Source organism: Mobula birostris, chromosome 9, assembly GCF_030028105.1.
Source record: "Mobula birostris isolate sMobBir1 chromosome 9, sMobBir1.hap1, whole genome shotgun sequence".
NCBI classification, from domain to species: domain Eukaryota; kingdom Metazoa; phylum Chordata; class Chondrichthyes; order Myliobatiformes; family Myliobatidae; genus Mobula; species Mobula birostris.
In genome coordinates, this window is record NC_092378.1 from 30,543,728 (window position 1) to 30,563,407 (window position 19,680).

The 19,680-nt window shown below is 41.7% G+C and overlaps 1 protein-coding gene across 4 annotated transcripts in view; it reads right to left on the reverse strand.

The window, feature by feature from the left end:
* itfg2 (integrin alpha FG-GAP repeat containing 2) overlaps positions 1-19,680 on the reverse strand; it is an 82,026-nt gene that overhangs the window by 39,194 nt on the left and 23,152 nt on the right. For all 4 annotated transcript variants that reach the window (XM_072267715.1, XM_072267714.1, XM_072267716.1 and 1 more), the window contains exons 7-8: positions 13,355-13,449; positions 1,800-1,853 (exon numbers count right to left, since the gene is read on the reverse strand). In XM_072267715.1, the coding sequence (XP_072123816.1) occupies positions 1,800-1,853; positions 13,355-13,449 (149 nt within the window). The remainder of the gene's footprint in view (positions 1-1,799; positions 1,854-13,354; positions 13,450-19,680) is intronic.

Sequence of the window (19,680 nt, forward strand, 5' to 3'; positions counted from 1 at the left end):
TTTTTTCTCCCCTTGCCTCAGTGGAAAAAGCCTGCTTGCATTCACTCTATCTATACCCATCATAATTTTATATACCTCTATCAAATCTCCCCTCATTCTTCTACGCTCCAGGGAATAAAGTCCTAACCTATTCAACCTTTCTCTGTAACTGAGTTTCTCAAGTCCCGGCAACATCCTTATAAACCTTCTCTGCACTCTTTCAACCTTATTTATATCCTTCCTGTAATTTGGTGACCAAAACTGAACACAATACTCCAGATTCGACCTCACCAATGCCTTATACAACCTCATCATAACATTCCAGCTCTTATACTCAATACTTCGATTAATAAAAGCCAATGTACCAAAAGCTCTCTTTACGACCTTATCTACCTGTGACGACACTTTTAGGGAATTTTGTATCTGTATTCCCAGATCCCTCTGTTCCACTGCACTCCTCAGTGCCTTACCATTAACCCTGTATGTTCTACGTTGGTTTGTCCTTCCAACATGCAATACCTCACACTTGTCAGTATTAAACTCCATCTGCCATTTTTCAGCCCATTTTTCCAGCTGGTCCAAGTCCCTCTGCAGGCTCTGAAAACATTCCTCACTGTCTACTACACCTCCAATCTTTGTATCATCAGCAAACTTGCTGATCCAATTTACCACATTATCATCCAGATCATTGATATAGATGACAAATAACAATGGACCCAGCACTGATCCCTGTGGCACACCACTAGTCGCAGGCCTCCACTCAGAGAAGCAATTCTCTACCACCACTCTCTGGCTTCTTCCATCGAGCCAATGTCTAATCCAATTTACCACCTCTCCATGTATACCTAGTGACTGAATTTTCCTAACTAACCTCCCATGCGGGACCTTGTCAAAGGCCTTACTGAAGTCCATGTAGACAATATCCACTGCCTTCCCTTCATCCACTTTCCTGGTAACCTCCTCGAAAAACTCCAACAGATTAGTCAAACATGACCTACCACGCACAAAGCCATGTTGACTCTACCTAATAAGCCCCTGTCTATCCAAATGCTTGTAGATTCTGTCTCTTTGTATTCCCTCCAATAACTTACCTACTACTGACGTTAAACTCACCGGCCTATAATTTCCCGGATTACTTTTCAATCCTTTTAAAAACGACGGAACAACATGAGCCACTCTCCAATCCTCCGGCACTTCATCCGTAGACAGCAACATTTTAAATATTTCTGCCAGGGCCCCCGCAATTTCAACACTTGTCTCCTTCAAGGTCCGAGGGAACACTCTGTCAGGTCCCGGGGATTTATCCACTTTAATTTTCCTCAAGACAGCAAGCACCTCCTCCTTTTCAATCTGTACAGTTTCCATGGTCTCACTACTTGATTCCCTCAATTCCATAGATTTCATGCCAGCTTCCTTAGTAAATACAGACGTAAAAAACCTATTTAAGATCTCCCCCATTTCCTTTGGTTCCGCCCAAAGCCGACCACTCTGATCTTCAAGAGGACCTATTTTATCCCTTACAATCCTTTTGCTCTTAATATACTTGTAAAAGCTCTTTGGATTATCCTTCACTTTGACTGCCAAGGCAACCTCATGTCTTCTTTTAGCCCTCCTGATTTCTTTCTTAAGTATTTTCTTGCACTTCTTATACTCCTCAAGCACCTGATTTACCCCCTGTTTCCTATACATTTCATACAACTCCCTCTTCTTCTTTATCAGAGTTGCAATATCCCTTGAGAACCAAGGTTCCTTATTCCTATTCAATTTGCCTTTAATCCTGACAGGAACATTACACAAAGGTATAATAATATTATTTTTACCATCCAATGTGCACAGTGCAAATAAGCCAGACTTGGATGCATCATCACAAGAGCCTATGGAAAGAAAGAAAAAATAATGTTATTTTTATTTATTCAATTGAATATCCCTCAAAATATTATTCCCTTTCAATTCTTTGCCCCTACACAACAAACATACAAGCAGTCTCAGGCAATCCTGCTAATGCAAATATACATTAGATAGACTTCAGTTAGCACTTTAGAAATAACCTGTTAATTTATTCGCAGTGCCTCCTCAAAGCAAGAAACCCAAGGTTAGCAAATAAAAGAATCTCAATCCAGCCACTGGTGAAATACACACCAGTACAAAAGTAGTTGATCTCTGTGAAAAATATTATGAAATGATTTCTTTGCAGAACATTTAAGAACTAAATTGGATTGACCTGTTTGAAGCTTGAGGATTAAACATATTATCCTGTGCATTCATCTCCAGTTAGCAGCGCTAAAAGCATTATATAGTACAGATGCATATTCTATTCCATTTTTATTAGAATCAAATTTACAGGGTGAAATGGAACACAGTGCCACAACCTGCTGTGGGCACCTTGTGGTTCCCAGTGGTTGGTAGTAGTCAATAGCACATCATATTCAGCTTAAAGGCAACATAAATTTGTGAGATTGTTGTGATCATTAATATTGATTTGTTTGTAGCAGTGCTTCTCTTGTCATTGCTTTGGGGCCAGGATGAGGGAGATAACACAATGAATTATGCGATGCTCAGTTCAAGTCACCAGTATCGCTCTCGAAGCGGGCGAATTAACAGGTGCTTGTAGCTGGATTGTGAATGTCACCATGTGGTTTTGTGCTCTTTTCTATAACAAACAAGGTGTTGGTTAAGATTAGACTGTGCTGCAACTATTTTGTTAGAAGTGGATTCCTTTGGAGATTGCTTTCCCCTGATGCGTCCATGCTGATCCATCTTACTCAAGAGTTGTGTTTTACCAAATTCAATGAGTTGAATACTTACGGTCTAAACTATGGGGTCAGGGTCACCCATGGTCAAAATTAGGGTCAAACATGTGTAGCCCCCCTGGCCAGCCTCAGGGTCGCTCGGCTCACTGTCGTCTAGGGAAACAGCCCTCGGCCCTGCCAAACTGGGTAACAGTTTGCGCGGATGCTGTGTGATGTACCCCACCCCGCCCAAATAACAGACAATACACCAGATACGATTAAATGATTTACAGTTTATAGATATTACTGGAACTATATAATTAATAGAGAATAAAATATAAAAGGAAAATAAAAGGCGCCACGCTTATCAAAGTTCAATCTCTTCGTGCATAAACAGTTGGAGCTCAGGATCCTCCTTCTTCACCCTGCGACCCCTTGGACCACCTCAACCAGCCGCCTGGGACCAACAACGGTGGTCGACCAGACGCTCCACACGAGTCCGTCTCCATCTCCCCTCCTCGCCGAACGCCCCGCTCGGGGTCCGACCCCGTTAGGGGACTCACAGCACCTAGTCCATTCTCTGTCTCTCTCACCCACCTTCTCCCTCAAAACCCCGCGCATACAAATCTTCCAGATACACCAAAGTCATAACAGCTATCCCAATTGGTTCGTAACATCCTCTTATCACCCCCTAACCCACAACAAGCTGCTAGTGCAAAGCTTTCTCAGCGTTTAACAAAACAAAGAAACATTCCCAATTATAACATAACAAAGAAGCCATTTTAATTAGCCTCCGCAGTAACATAAAAGACGAAACCTCCTTACACATGATAAACTACCCACCAAATTGATGCTGACAGTTCATTCCGAAAAAAGCATACATCAAAAATGCCACTGAACAGAAGGGGACAGGTATGTCACTACCCATCCTGAGAGCTTCCTGTGCACCTGAATCTATTGCCACTTTCACAGACATAAGATCAGTCTTCTGGAAGGTGAACCCATGGAAACTACTGGCCCTGGATGGTTTCCATGGCGATGTCCGTAGATCCAATGTAGATCGGCTGGTGGGGGACCACTATCGTCTCAGTACCCAAAGAAATAAAGAGATAATGGAGTTACAGAATACATGTGGACTAAGATGTTAACTGTCCTGTGCTATCACCAGTGGGATCATCAGTTGATCTGCCACCTGTCTTCAGGAGTTTCGGCCCGCTTATGATCAAGACCCCCTCGAGGTGGTGGGCCAGCAGTGCTAAAGCACCACCTCCCACTGGTGAGCTTAAAAACTTGGCATCTGCCTCTATCAGATTTGTTGGTCACTTCCATCCAACAGATAGTCTGCTCTTCAGGTGTCTATACAACTACTGAAGGGTTTGCAAGATATGTGCACACTGTCTGACTATCTGCCCCTCTGGACATGGTCCATACCCATGCTGATCCTTTCTCTGCTGCCTCAGCTACAGCCCTGCTGGTTAACTTGATCTCTCTTCTAATGAAGCCAAGGTCACACAGCCAATCACCCAATGGGGTCAAACATGAAAAACTACCCACCAAATTGATGCTGAAATTTCATTCCAAAAAAAGCATACATCAAAAATGCCACTGAACAGAAGGGGACAGGTATGTCACTATCCATCCTGAGAGCTTCCTGTGCACCTGAATCTATTGCCACTTTCACAGACATCCAACTCTACCATAGTTGGATGCATCAGCAAGGGAGATGAGGCTGAGTACAGGGCTAAGGTAGGAAACTCTGTCACATGGTGTGAGCAGAATTATCTGCAGCTTAATGTGAAAAAGACTAAGGAGCTGGTGGTAGACCTGAGGAGAGCTAAGGTACCGGTGACCCCTGTTTCCATCCAGGGGGTCAGTGTGGACATGGTGGAGGATTACAAATACCTGGGGATACGAATTGACAATAAACTGGACTGGTCGAAGAACACTGAGGCAGTCTACAAGAAGGGATAGAGCCGTCTCTATTTCCTGAGGAGACTGAGGTCCTTTAACATCTGCCGGACGATGCTGAGGATGTTCTACAAGTCTGTGGTGGCCAGTGCTATCATGTTTGCTGTTGTGTGCTGGGGCAGCAGGCTGAGGGTAGCAGACACCAACAGAATCAACAAACTCATTCGTAAGGCTAGTGATGTTGTGGGGATGGAACTGGACTCTCTCACGGTGGTGTCTGAAAAGAGGGTGCTGTCTAAGTTGCATGCCATCTTGGTCAATGTCTCCCATCCACTACATAATGTACTGGGTGGGCACAGGAGTACATTCAGCCAGAGACTCATTCCACCGAGATGCAACATAGAGCGTCACAGGAAGTCATTCCTGCCTGTGGCCATCAAACTTTACAACTCCTCCCTTGGAGGGTCAGACACCCTGAGCCAATAGGCTGATTCTGGACTTATTTCATAATTTACTGGCATAATTTACATATTACTATTTAACTATTTATGGTTCTATTACTATTTATTATTTATGGTGCAACTGTAACGAAAACCAATTTCCCCCGGGATCAATAAAGTATGACTATGACTATAAGATCAGTCTTCTGGAAGGTGAACCCATGAAAACTATAGGCCCTGGATGGTTTCCATGGCGATGTCCGTAGATCCAGTGTAGATCGGTTGGTAGGGGACCACTATCGTTTCAGTACCCAAGGAAATAAAAAGCTAATGTAATGTATCTTAATGATAATCATCCAGTGGCTTTGACATCAACCAATTGAAGTGTTTCGAGAGGCTGGTCATGGTACAGATCAATTCAGACAAGGATTCTTCAAGGATTCTTCATCTCATCTTGTCGATACTTATTGCTTATTTATTATTTGCACAGTTTGCTTTTGCACATTAGTAGTTGCCAATCCTGTTGGGTGCAGTCTTTCATTGATTCTATTGTGTTCCTTGTACTTACAGCGATTGCCCCCAAGAAAGTGAATCTCATGTTTGTACATGGTGATATATATGTACCTTGATAATAAGTTTCTCTTGAACCTCAACCCACTGCAATTTGCCTACCTCTGAAACAAGTCAATAGTGGAATCCATCTCTCTGGCCCTAAACTCATCTCTGGAGCATCTGGACAGTAAAGACATCTATGTCAGACTATTGTTTATTGACTACAGCTCTGCATTCAATACCGTTATTCCAAGCAAACTCATCACCAAACTCTGGAACCTGGGAGTAAACATCTCCATCTGCAACTGGATTCCTGACTTCCTGGTAAACAGACCCAAATCAGTAAGAATAGGCAGCAACATTTCCATCACTATTATCCTAAACACAGGCGCTCCACAAAGTTGCATCCTCAGTCCTCTACCCTACTCCCTGTACACTCATGACTATATGGCCAGATTCTACTCTAACTCCATCTACAAGTATACAGACAATACCACCATAGTGGGCCACATCTCAAGTAACAATGACTTAGAATACAGGAAGGAGAGCTCAGTGACATGAAGCCATGACAACAATGTTTCCCTCAATGTCAACAAAACATAAGAACTGGTCATTGATTTCAGAAGTGGGGTTGAGGTGCAGATGGTCCTGTTTATATCAACAGTGTTAAGGTTGAGAGGGTTGGGAGCTTCAAATTCCTAGATACGAACATCACTAGAAGCATGTCCTGGTTCAGCCACATTGATATCACAGCAATAAAGCACACCAATACTGTACCTCCACTTACTCAGGAGGCTTAAGGAATATGTCCCCCATGACTCTTATCATGGGAACCCTTTGTCTGGATACATAATGCACCATAGGAAACCTTTTGTCTAGATACATAATGGTTTGGTACAGCAACTGCTCTGCACATGACCACAGGAAACTGTAGAGAGTTGTGGACACATCTCAGCACATCATGGGAATCAGCCTCCCCTCCATGGACTCTGTCTACACTTCTGAATGCCTCAGTAAAGCGTAATCAAAGACCCCACTCACCTCTTGGCATTCTCCCTTTTCTCCCTTCTCCCATCAAGCAGAAGATACAAAAGCCTAAAAGCATGTACTACCAAACTCAAGGACTTCTATCCTGCTGTTATCAAATCCTTGAATGGATCTCTTGTACAATAAGATGTCTCACAATACACCTTGTAATGACCTTGAACTTTATTGTTTACCTGCACTGCACTTTTGTAATAACTTTTACACTTTATTCTGCATTGTTATTGTTTTACCTTATTCTAGGTCAATGCTCTGTGCAATGATTTGATCTGTACGAACAATATAAAAGATAAGTTTTTCACTGCAAATTGGTACGTGTAACAATAACGAACAAAAAGCAACACTATTCAGTGTTAAATGCAAATGCAACTTCTTTTCCAAAATTGAGGAGATAAGGGAAAATAACAGTAGGTGTCCTCAAATTAAAATATTTAATTAATCAATAAATAAAAACACTTATTGCCCAAAAGTCTTACTAGTGGTTTTGAATATTTGCCCCATTTTCCTCCAATATCCCTATCCATATACTTGTCTTAAAACCTTTTAAATGTTGTCCTTGAATCATTTCCTCTATCTACCCAGTCATCTCTTCTCTTGACAGAGCTGTGTCAAGCTTGCAAATGACAAGGCCTCCTTCATGTACCCAAATGAGTTCACCCGGAGCTAAACATGAGGAATGTTTACCTGGAAGAGGACACTAATGTTGGGTTATTTATCCTTGCAGTGAATTTGGTGATCTTGAAGGGTGATATTGGTGGCTTCTTTCCAGACCAATATCAAATAAAGCTGCATCCTTTCCTTAAAACCACTCTCAGTCTTTCTTGTTACAGTTGCACTTTGCCTCCAAAAAACTTCTTGTGCAAAGACTGCTAATCATCAAAGTCCAAAGTAAAATTTATTATGAGTACATATACATGTCCCTACATCACCCTGAGATGCTTTTACAGCAGGCATACTTGGTAAAGGATCTGTAACCTACAAACAAATTGTGCAAATGCAGATTATAAACAAGTAGCAATAAATAACGAGTTTGAAATAAATGAGTGTAGTTATCCCTGTTTGTTCAAGAGCCTGATGGTTGAGGGGTAGTAACTGTTCTTGAACCTGGCAGTGCGAGTCCTGAGGCACTTGTACCTTCTACCTGATGGCAGCAGCGAGAAAAGAGCATGGCCTGGCTGGTGAGGATCTTTGATGATGGATGCTGCTTTTCTACGGCAACATTTCATGTAGATGTGCTCAATGGTTGGGAGGGTTTTACCCATGATATATCAGGTTGAATCCACTACCTTTTGCAGGATTTTCTGCTCAAAGGCATTGGTGTTTCCATACCAGGCCATAATGCAGAGAATCAGCACACTTTCCACCACACATCTATAGAATTTTGCCAGTGTTTTGGTGACATGATGAATCTCCACAGACTCCTGAGGAAGTATAGGCACTGTTGTGCTTTCTTCGCAACTATATTTATATGATAGGTCCAGTACAGGTCCTCTGAGATAAAGAGCAGTTCAACTGCCTGCAGCACCAAGATCACCCAAACCTCAGTCATCAAGCTGCAGAGTGCAGGTGATGCTTGCAGTTGTGTATACTGCACTCCAACATCATCCACTCGTCACTGAAGCAAGAGACAACATGCCTTACACTCAACAACCACACGTTAAAGTTCCTCTACCAACCTGCACCAGCAGCACCATACTACCTTTGGAAACCAAAATATATTAGCCCTTAAGGAGCAGCCTGGTGTGAAAGCTGGAGACTCTAACAGACCCTTGATCAGAACAGTGGGAAATCTACCATTTCAATTTGAAATCAGTGGATTTTGGTAAAGAGCAATTCACATTAGATTCATATAAACTGAGATGTAATCAGTATATCTAAACTGAGGAGCAAACATCTGAAATCCAAACAAATTTCACACATGCCTCCCTCATCCTAACTCACCTAAAATAATACTCATCTAATTATCTGGAATATCAAGATCTCCATTTTAAAGTTTTTTTACAGTTAAAATTGTAGTAATTAATTTCAGCAGAGTTATTACTGAAACATGATGTCAGAACAAGTACACGAAGAGTTCTTTATTTTCCTTATATTCTATACAAGATTGTACAGGTAAACTTCACTTGGCCCAAAATAACTCACCCTTTGAGAAAGTTTGGTAACTCCAGTTTATACTGCTGGTTTTGTATAACATTTCAGACTTCTTTGAAGATCAGTCCTTGCATGAAACAAGTATTTTCCCAGTATTAAATGTTTTAACCCTGTGCTTTTCTGAATGTATCTATCTAGCTTCATTCAACTTTTTTTCTTTTTCCCCTTTCACAATTCCCTATGTAATTCTTTCAAAACTTTGTTCAAATAGAAATATAACAAAAAGAGACATTAAACGGTTGGTCAAAAAAAGAATCCAGTGCTTTCTCAGCTTATATGACGAATAAACTCTTCTCAGGCTTCCGGCCAAGTATAGGTATCAATTATAACCAAGGCTTTGATGACAAACTCTGCCACTTTCATCAGGGATGATACCTGGATATGTCTAGTCTGGTGGTATTTATACCCCCCCAGTCCATCTCTCCTGATTGGTTAGTCCTTATCCAATCAGTTTTCCGCTCTCCCATCTAATATACAATGGAGCAAGGCCTTCATCTTTATTAAGTCTTTTCCTCTGGTTTCATTTCAATGGCTTCCTTTACCAGGTGTTCCCAAGATCCATAGGCGCAGCACAGTAGTTTTGTGCTGCCTAGATCAATCCTATGGCCACTGCGAATGCTGTGTTCTGTTACTGCCGATTTTTCCAGGTACCCAAACGGATACACCTCCTTTGCTCCTTGACGCGGGTTTCCACCATCAAGCCGATATATGCTGCTCTATATGCTCTATATTCACAGGGAATCCCGTAAATGTCAGTCAACCTGAGTCCCAGGTCATCTATGACAGGGGTCCCTAAACCTCTTTTGCACCGCGGACCAGTTTATTATTGACAATATTCTTGCGGACCAGCCGACCGGGGAAGGGTAGGGTTGCCAATGGACAAGAGTAACCGTCAAATACGTTGTGTTTACCCCGAGAAGACTACAATTACCATGAAGCCTTGCGCAGGCACCTGTGTGCGCATGGGTGTACGTGCCAATTTTTTTCTACAAATCGTTTTTGGCGATTCTGTTCGGGGGGGTGCTAATCACGACTGGAATATCGAAGATCAGTCAACTATAAGTCACTTTTTAGTGGCTAATACACTTAATTTCATTTCTAAAAGGGTTTATCTAACGAATTTAATATTAAACACACAGCGCATATTTTTCTCCCATGAATATAGTGATAAGTCAATTACTGAATAAGTCACTTATAAGTCAATAGCGTCATAACATTTTAAGTAACGTTTGGGTATTAAACACACAGCACATATTTTCCCTGTATGAACATATAAAATCATTGCAACACACCAATATCGCTGAATCACTGGGAGCCCTGGGCTTGTTTTCCTGCAACAAGACGGTCCCATCGAGGGGTGATGGGAGACAGCAATACTCGAGGGGGGTTCCTTATGTCCAGTCTATTCCTCAATTTAGTTTTCTTAGCATTCATTGCAGACATATGTTGGAAATGGAAGCAATGTTTTCAGTGTTTTCGTGGCTATCTCAGGATATTTAGCCTTGACTTTGATCCAGAATGCCGGCAGAGATGTTATGTCAAACATACTTTTCAGCCTGCCGTCATTTGCAAGCTCGAGGAGTTGATCTTCTTCCCATGCTGACATGGATGACGCGTGCTTAATGACTTCGCGTGCGTTCAAGCTCAACAGAGGGCGTGACAGGGAATGAGGAAAGGTGCAGCTGACTCATATCGCCAAATCATCTCGTTTCCTCGCGGCCCGGTAGCGCATGCTTTGCGGCCCGGCACCAGCACGCGGCCCGGTGGTAGGGGACCACTGATCTATGACCCATATAAGCTGTGATTTGAGCTTCCTTACAAGTTCGTGAATGGTATTAATCCAGCATTTCTTCAGGATCCTAGCAATCTTTCTGAAACCATGGATGGGCATGACAGGCAGTAGCGACAGATTCCTCTTTGTTGCTAGGTTTCCTGGTTTTTCTGTCAGCCCTTTCAAGGGCCTGATTGATTTCCTTCACCTTGTAGCCATTCTATATCAAAACATTGTGCGTAATCATTTTATTTCTTCAGGGATTCTCTCCAGGTCTGAAATAGTCTTTCCACGGTTAATCAAAAGTAGAAAGAACCGCTCTACATTGGGAGGTGTGATGGTAGCTGTTATTGTTGAGGTATAGGTCCCTGTGAGTGGGTTTCTGATAGACGCCATGTCTGAGGCTACTGTCTGGTTTCTGTCATTCAGAATGTTCAGGAATGGGAGGCAACCGTTCTCTATCTCCATTGTAAACTGGATGCTTGGATGTATACTGTTCAGACGGTCGTAGAACTGTTGGAGTGCCTGGAGTTGCTACCACCTGTCTTCCCTATATTTCTATGGTTTCTGGAAGGATCGCCAGGATCCGGAAGAAATATCATCAAAGATGACCTGGGACTCTGGTCAGCTGGCGTTTACAGGATTGCTTGTGAATGTGGAGCAGCATATAATTGGCCACACGGGATGCACGATGCAAACCCACAGCAAGGAGCACAGGAGGTGTATCCATTTGGATTACCTAGAGAAATCAGTGGTAGCAGAACATTGCATTCAAAATAGCCTTAGGATTGACTTCGACAGCACAAAACTACTGTGCTGCGCCAATGTCTTCTGGGACTGCCTGGTAAAGGAAGCCATTGAAATAAAACTAGAGGGAAAGAATTTTAACAAACACGAAAGTCTTGCTCTAAGTAAGAATTGGGATTCGATTGTAAATAAGGTGGGAGAGCAGAAACCTGATTGGATGAAGAATAACCAATCAAGCAGGACGGACTACAGGGATTTAAATACCACCAGATTAGACAGGCCCAGGCATCATCCCTGAGGAAGATGGCAGAGTTTGTCATCAAAACGTCAGTTATAATCAACACCTGTACCCGGCTGGAAGCCAAAGAAGAGTTTAACAATTGATCAAGTTTAGGTTTAAAATTAGGTGAAGGTAGAAAGCCTAAAAGAAGAAATTTCTCCCAGTACACTATCCAACATTCATCTTTCAGCCAGCATCACTACGTCTGTTTAAGTGATCCTTTATCTCATTACCGACAGGAGACCTTGCTAAGTGCAAAACTTTCTGGTATACTTAATTACCGTGCTTCTAGTTAGTGGGTATATAATAGGGATGAACTATTTCAAAGCCATAAATACAGATTAAAAAAATCACAATACTCTGTTCCAGAGGATTCTGGTTTATCAGACCCAGACATAAATAATTTTTCATATCAGATATTCTTATATTGTGCAACTCATCGACAGTGAAGGATGCTATGTCCTTTTTCCAATATGCTTGCATTTTTATATGCCAATTAATATTCGGTTATGTTTCTTGGGGAATAGCTCATATTAAACTGAACATAAATACATATTAAGACAGTCATGAAGACATAATATTGATGGCTGCTGTGGCAAAAAAGACATATACCTAATTGAACAGTTGAATAAATATACAAGATGAAAGTGAGCAATAACAAATAACTGAAAGTTTGTGAAATTGCTTAAGCAATTTTTCAATATTATTCTGATTGCAATGCATTTCTATACTATAATTCAGCATAGTTTCAGGTCACAAATTGGGACTTACTTAAAAATGGTAGCATAACAGCAAGAAAATTTTATAAAGTTAACCTTATTGCCAGTAGTACTTCAACTTCTGAAAGTAACATACAGACTGAAATATAAACATATTGTTTGTGGCCACTGAAAAATTCTCACAGCGTCTCTCATAATTAACAATGTTGCTTGAACTTGTCATTACTTTCTAGACATTAACTAGTACATCAGGAGGGTGAATTAAAGTGATTGCTTGGATGTTCAAAAATTTCAGAACTGCTTAAATTATGATACACTAACAGAATACCTGGAATCAAACAGCCATAATAATGTCACAACAAGAGAAAATCTGCAGATGCTGGAAATCCAGGCAACACACACAAAATGCTGAAAGAATTCAGCAGGCCAGGCAGCTTCTATAAAAAAAAACAGTCAATGTTTCGGGCTGAGACCCTTCAGCAGGACTGGAGAAAAAAAGCTGAGTAGTAGATTTGAAAGGCGGGGGGAGGCATTACTGGAAGTTTGAGAAATCGATGTTCATGCCATCAGGTTAGAGGCTACCCAAATGGAATACAAGGTGCTCCTCCAACCTAAGTGTGGCTTATCACGACAGTGGAGGAGACCATGGATAGACATATCGGAATGGGAAGTGGAATTAAAATGGGTTGCCACTGGGATAATAATGTATTTTAATACTCAGCTGGAGCACACAAAATGGTCCTATCCAAGAAAGCACATTGTATATACACACTACGTAGAGTTAAATACTGAAAAATGGTCTATCTTTGAATTCAAATATGCTATATATTGTACACAACATCCAGATCACATGTGGCCATTTACCTGGCCAAGTGACTAGTTATTAAGATTTAATACCCGTAAGAATGCTGAAGTGGATAACCATGTTTAATCTGTACATAACTGTGTTTAGCAACTAAGCAAAAGTAATTAACTAGCAATGTCTTCTGTTAATTTGATAACTGCTAAGAGTATGAAATGGCTCATAGACATACCTCTGTTTATGCTACCAATCAAATGAGTGGAAACATTCTTATTATGAATCCGGCCTGAAGTCTGGTGTAGAATCACATCCCGAATGAGGCCTTCACTGCAAGAGCAAAAAGGACATTCAGTGTACTCAAAAGAAAGAAATTTAATCAGGAATGAAGTTGTTCTATGAAGAGCAGCACAGCCACAAGAAACACTCTGATAGTTGTAGATGTAAATGTGTGAAATCCACTCTGTGGACCAAGCTGTGTTACCACGATCTGTTAATCAACTGCATAAAAATAATCAAAGTAAATGAGACTTTCAAGTGCATATTCTACCAACCACATCACAAGCCACTTCTGCATTCATTCAACTGCTCTCATACACCTACCACAAATTCTATCAATCAGGACCCAAAGATAGAAGCTTCCCTTCACAGAATTAGCCCTGTTGTGGGTATCACGTCCATAGTTTGCAATTTAACTATTGCAACACATCACAAGTTACAGTGTATTAACAGTCAATGACTTTCCTCTTTCTTACAGCCAACACAGGAGCCAAGGACAGTGGAAATGCTATTTCTGAGAAGGGAAAAGCCATTCCCAAGGAGTGGGTGCAATTGTTAATTTGGGAAAGTATTAAAGCCATTGCCTGCCTTTATTGTTGAAAATTTTGATTGTTAATAAGTCTTAACACTTGACCAAGAGTTGAGAGTAAACGCATGATTTACTGTAAACATCTTTCATTTGTAAATGAACAGAGTCAACGCAAAATTTTATTGTTAATAACTGTATTGAATAAGGACTCACAGTCAATGAATGGTTTTCTTTTTCTGTATGTAATTATTTTTATTTTGTAATATTTCTGAATAAAGTATTTTTGGAAAAAAAAAGCCATTCCTAAGTCCTGCTGTCATCAAGTCAGATGAGGAGACTGAGGGTCAATCAATCAAGGCATTGGCAATCCTGTCATTAACTGGGCATTTAATGTTGGAGAGCTGGGAGGAAGTCAGCAAAAACTTGGGACAGGACTTTATGCAGAGCTTGAAGACCAAATCTTCCATGAGAGAAGTGGTAGCCAACACAATCAGCACAATTTTGAGCTCAGTCACGATGCTGCATGTAAATGACAGGAGTAGCTAAGGTTTGGTTGAGCTCCAATAATGACTCAACATGGCAATGAAAGCTCGGAATGCTGTCAAGCCTCATTACCTTCCTGCAATTCAAACTCAGAATGCTGTTAACATGTCTACGGATCACATAGTGCAATTTGATGCGACCTAACACACCAGCCCAGCAACATGTCCTCCAATGGATTACTGACTCAGTACACAGGAAGGGGTTTTGACTAAATAGAGCATCCCCTCTTTCACCAAGAGTGAAAAAGGGAGGCATAATAATAACTTCCCCACATTTCCTTGTTACTTCGACATTATGGTCCTTCATTGTTTTATTCCCACCCCACCCAGCAGTATGTGGGAATGTTTTCAGCAAAAGTTTACAGCAATTCACCACCATCTATTCAACAGCAATAAGGATGGTAATGCTGAACTTGTCAGCAATACTCACATCCTGTAAATTAATAATAAAATTAAGTACAAACCATGACTGAAATAGGGTGTTACCAAACTTATCACATTTTTTCAATTTCTCATGAGTCCCAGTAATATTAAACTTCCAAAGAGATCATGATATTAATGGTACTCCTCTGTCATATAGTGGCAGGGAAATGTTACTGCAACTTAATAAATACCAGTACTATACAAACTCGTAAACACGAGGAATTCTGCAGATGCTGGAAATTCAAGCAACACACATTAAAGTTGCTGGTGAACACAGTTGCATTCACCAGCAACTTTGATGTGTGTTACTATACAAACTCACTATACGTGATAGAGCAGACTGCAATACCCAAAGGTCACCCAAACTCAAAGGTTATTTTAATACAGACACAGCCCAAAAGAAAATTAATAAGAGGAGTAGGTTTTAAAATTATCAATACAAAAAGAAGTGGGAAGAAACACTTGCAATCTATGTATCACAGCATAGAAAAGACGACCATATTTTACATCAGATGTTAATCCACCAGTGCTGTCAACTCCATTTAATTTTGTCTTCTTGCATTCCTGTATAAACTTCTAGTTATTCTCAATTTTCAAAGCAAGTTAAAAGGAAGAGTTTAATTTAATTTGTATCCCTCACTTTTTCCATGGCATTCCAAGTACTTATTACTTTTGAAGTACCTACTTATTTGCAAACAAACATTTTGTTCTGTGTACACTAAAACCCTGTAACATAAAACACTGCATACAGGGATGCTAGAAGGCACCCCTTTTAGGTGTTAACTTACATGGAGTCACACATACCCTGGATTGTATTGGAACTGCAAGTGTTCTGAAGACTGTGATGTCAATTCTGAGAAGGCAGATCCGAGAACTTTGTTAGGATCCAAGGAAGTCACAAAGGTAGTTTAACATGCAGAACCATTAGACAACAGTTTCCTGATTACCTTGGAATGTCTTTGAAGTCAAAATAACAAAAAAAAACAAAATTTACAAAAATCGCTCCTTTTTGAAGCTGTGTCCATCAGCCAGGGCCAGACTTTAGACAGGGCTAGGCTGGGCTGCAGCCCAGGGGCCAGAGCTGCAGAGGGGCCTAAAATAGGTAGCTATCATCATGGTGGACAGAAAAAAATACGAGAGTGGAGCACAGAAAAGAAAAAAAACATGAAAAAGAGGACTGTGAGAAAGAAGCGTTAAAAAAGACATTGAAATTGACAGAATTTTATAAACCTATTCTCCATGATGTAGCAGTACCATCGCTCTTGTCACAGTCTGAGACCGATGGACAAATGAGACTTGTTCAACAGCTAGCACTAGCACCAGCGTTAGCACAGGACCACCGTCCTTTAACTGTCAGTCCATCTTCGAAACTGGCTTTAGCGACTGGAAACATGCCGCTGAGCGCATAGGAGAGCATGAAAATAGCGAACACCACAGGAAAACGATACTGACCTATGTTACACTAGCATCTGACATCAGAAGAACAGATACAGAACTGCAAAAACAGTTTGAGTCAGAGTGTGTCTACTGGACTGACGTATTGAGAAGAGTGGTGGCAGATGTGAAGTTTTTGTTCGAGAGGGGACTGGCTATCCGAGGCTCCAGTGACATATTTGGCAGGCCTGATAACGGCAACTACATGGGCATTCTAGAGGTAATAAGTCCGAGTCTGACCCGTTTTTGAAGGCGCGCATACAGAAATTTGGAAATGCAGGATCAGGCACCCCTTCATATCTTTCACCTAAGACATGTGAGGAGGAGGAGGAGTTTACTGAGCTCATGAGCGATCGTGTTGTCAGAGATCGTCAGTGAAGTCAAAATGGCCAAATACTTTTAGAACCATAGAACATTACAGCATAGAAACAGGCTTTTTGGCCCTTCTTGGTTGTGCCAAACCATTTTTCTGCCTAGTCCCACTGACCTGCACCTGGACCATATCCCTCCATACACCTCTCATCCATGTACCTATCCAAGTTTTTCTTAAATGTTAAAAGTGAGCCCACATTTACCACTTCATCTGGCAGCTCATTCCACACTCCCACCACCCTCTGTGTGAAGAAGTGCCCCCCCCAATGTTCCCTTTAAACTTTTCCCCCTTCACCCTTAACCCACATCCTGTTTTTTTTTTCTCCCCTAACCTCAGTGGAAAAAGCCTGCTTGCAATAATTCTATCTATACCCATCATAATTTTATACACCTCTATCAAATCTCCCCTCATTCTTCTATGCTCCAGGGAATAAAGTCTTAACCTTGTTACGTACCCCGTAACTGGGTTGCCAAACCAGCAGAAATGGATCACTCAGTTGGAGTCTGGATTACTAGATCTAAGAAAGTTTTATTAAAGAAACAAGCAACACAGTAATCAAAAGGATAATAAATCCAACAGTTCAGCAATGATAAACACACATGTGCACAGAATTAAGATAACAGGATCAATCAAGCTCTATCGTTGTCTAGGGGTAAATGACCAATTTCAAAGTGACACAAAGTCCAGTTCAATTTAGTTCAGTTCGCAGTAATCGTTGCCATGGTGATGGACAATGTGGGAGGAAGGAGAGAGAGAACAAGAACGAATGATCATTCAAAACGGCTTCCACACACAGACCTGCGATATTGCTCACAAGCAGCTTTCGGGCGAGTCCTTTGTGTGTGATGTCACCTGAGGTCACCGACTATGACCCCTCCTCCAGATGCAGTCGATCCTCTGCAGTGAACCCGGCACCCAAGCAAGGGCGGACACACACCGGGTTCCCGCTGATCATACCTTTCCATCCTGTGCGTCTAAGGCTGATCCCGCGATCAGCCGTCCAAGAGCTTCCCACCGACTTCTGAGAGGCGCACCGCTTCCAGGGTCTCGTTACCTCGGGGTGTCGTGTGTGTCTTGCCTTAGCGAACCTGTCCCTTTTTATCCCCCTGCTGGGGTATCGCCTGTCCATCACTTCAAACAGTTCAGGGTTCAAAGGGGGAGCTGCTCTAGACAGCTCTCTCTCCCGTCCCTTCATTACACATCTCCAAATCGCCTGTCCGTCACTTCAAACAGTTCAGGGTTCAAAGGGGGGAGCTGATCTTGACAATACCCAGACTGATGGCTCCTTCATTAACATCTCCAAATGCTGCTTCATTGCGTTCCTTATCTCTCCCTCCCCTGAGGACAGGTGGCAGACCAACTGCTGATGCCGCTGGTGCTAGCCCAGGCCAGCAAACATCTTAATTTATGTGTATTCTCGTCACAACCTATTCAATCTTTCTCTGTAACTCAGTTTCTCAAGTCCCAGCAACATCCTTGTAAACCTTCTCTGCACTCTTTCAACCTTATTAATATCCTTCCTGTAATTTGGTGACCAAAACTGTACACAATACTCAAAATTTGGCCTCACCAATGCCTTATACAACCTCACCATAACACTCCAACTCTTATACTCAATACTTTGATTTATAAAGGCCAATGTACCAAAAGCTCTCTTTACAACCCTATCTACCTGTGATGCCACTTTTAGGGAACTTTATATCTGTATTCCCAGATCCTTCCGTTCTACTGCACTCCTCAGTGCCCTATCATTTACCTTGTATGTTCTACCTTGGTTTGTCCTTCCAAAGTGCAATACCTCACACTTGTCTGTATTAAACTCCATCTGCCATTTTTCAACCCATTTTTCCAGCTGGTCCAAATCCCTCTGCAAGCTTTGAAAACTTTCCTCACTGTCCATTATACCTCCAATCTTTGTATCATCAGCAAGTTTGTTGATCCAATTTACCACATTACCCAGATCATTGATATAGATGACAAATAACAATGGACCCAGCACTGATCCCCGTGGCACACCACTAGTCACAGGCTTCCACTCAGAGAAGCAATCCTCCACTACCACTCTCTGGCTTCTTCCATTGAGCTAATGTCTAATCCAATTTACTACCTCTCCATGTATACCTAGCAACTGAATCTTCCTAACTAACCTCCCATGTGGGACCTTGTCAAAGGTCTTACTGAAGTCCGTGTAGACAACATACACTGCCTTCGATTTCTATCAGCATCGATTCACAGCATCTATCAGCAATGTTGCACACGTAGATCAGCTCACACTCATTTTACGTTATGTGTCAACTGATGGAAACATTCAGGACCGATTCTTACGATTTCTACCCATTGAGAGCCACACAGGGGAGGCTTTATGTGAGTCTGTGCTCAAAGTTTTAGGAGAGATGAATATTGACATAAGCAACTGCAGAGGGCACTGCTATGACAAAGTTGCAAATATGTCTGGTGCATACAAAGGCTTACAATCCCGCATCAAGGAAATCAGCACATACATTGAATCTCGTTGGAATCAACAGTGTCGACTGTTGTGTTGAAACAGCTGATTTTTTTCAGCTTCGTGCAGAATGTGTTCAACTTCTGCTCCAAGTCAACTTCTAGGCGGAAGGTGGTGACCACAGGACTTCAGCCTAATGCGAACAAGCACACTGAAACTCTGAAGTCTCCCTCTAATACTAGATGGGCTGCACATGCAGAAGCCACACAGGCATTGTGTGGAAATTATGCCAATATTCAAGATTCGTTAAGGAGCATTGCAGATGACATTAATCAGAATGTGGCAACTAGAAATGAAGCAAGGTCACTATACAAAAAAAATGGACAAGCTTGAGATGGCTTTTCTGAGCAAATTGTGGCATTGCATTCTTCAGCGCTTTGAAAGTGCAAGTGTTGTATTGCTAGCTGTAAATCTAGACCTGCGTGATGCCGTGGATTTGGTGAGATCACTACGGGGATACAGAGCAAGCTTGCATGAT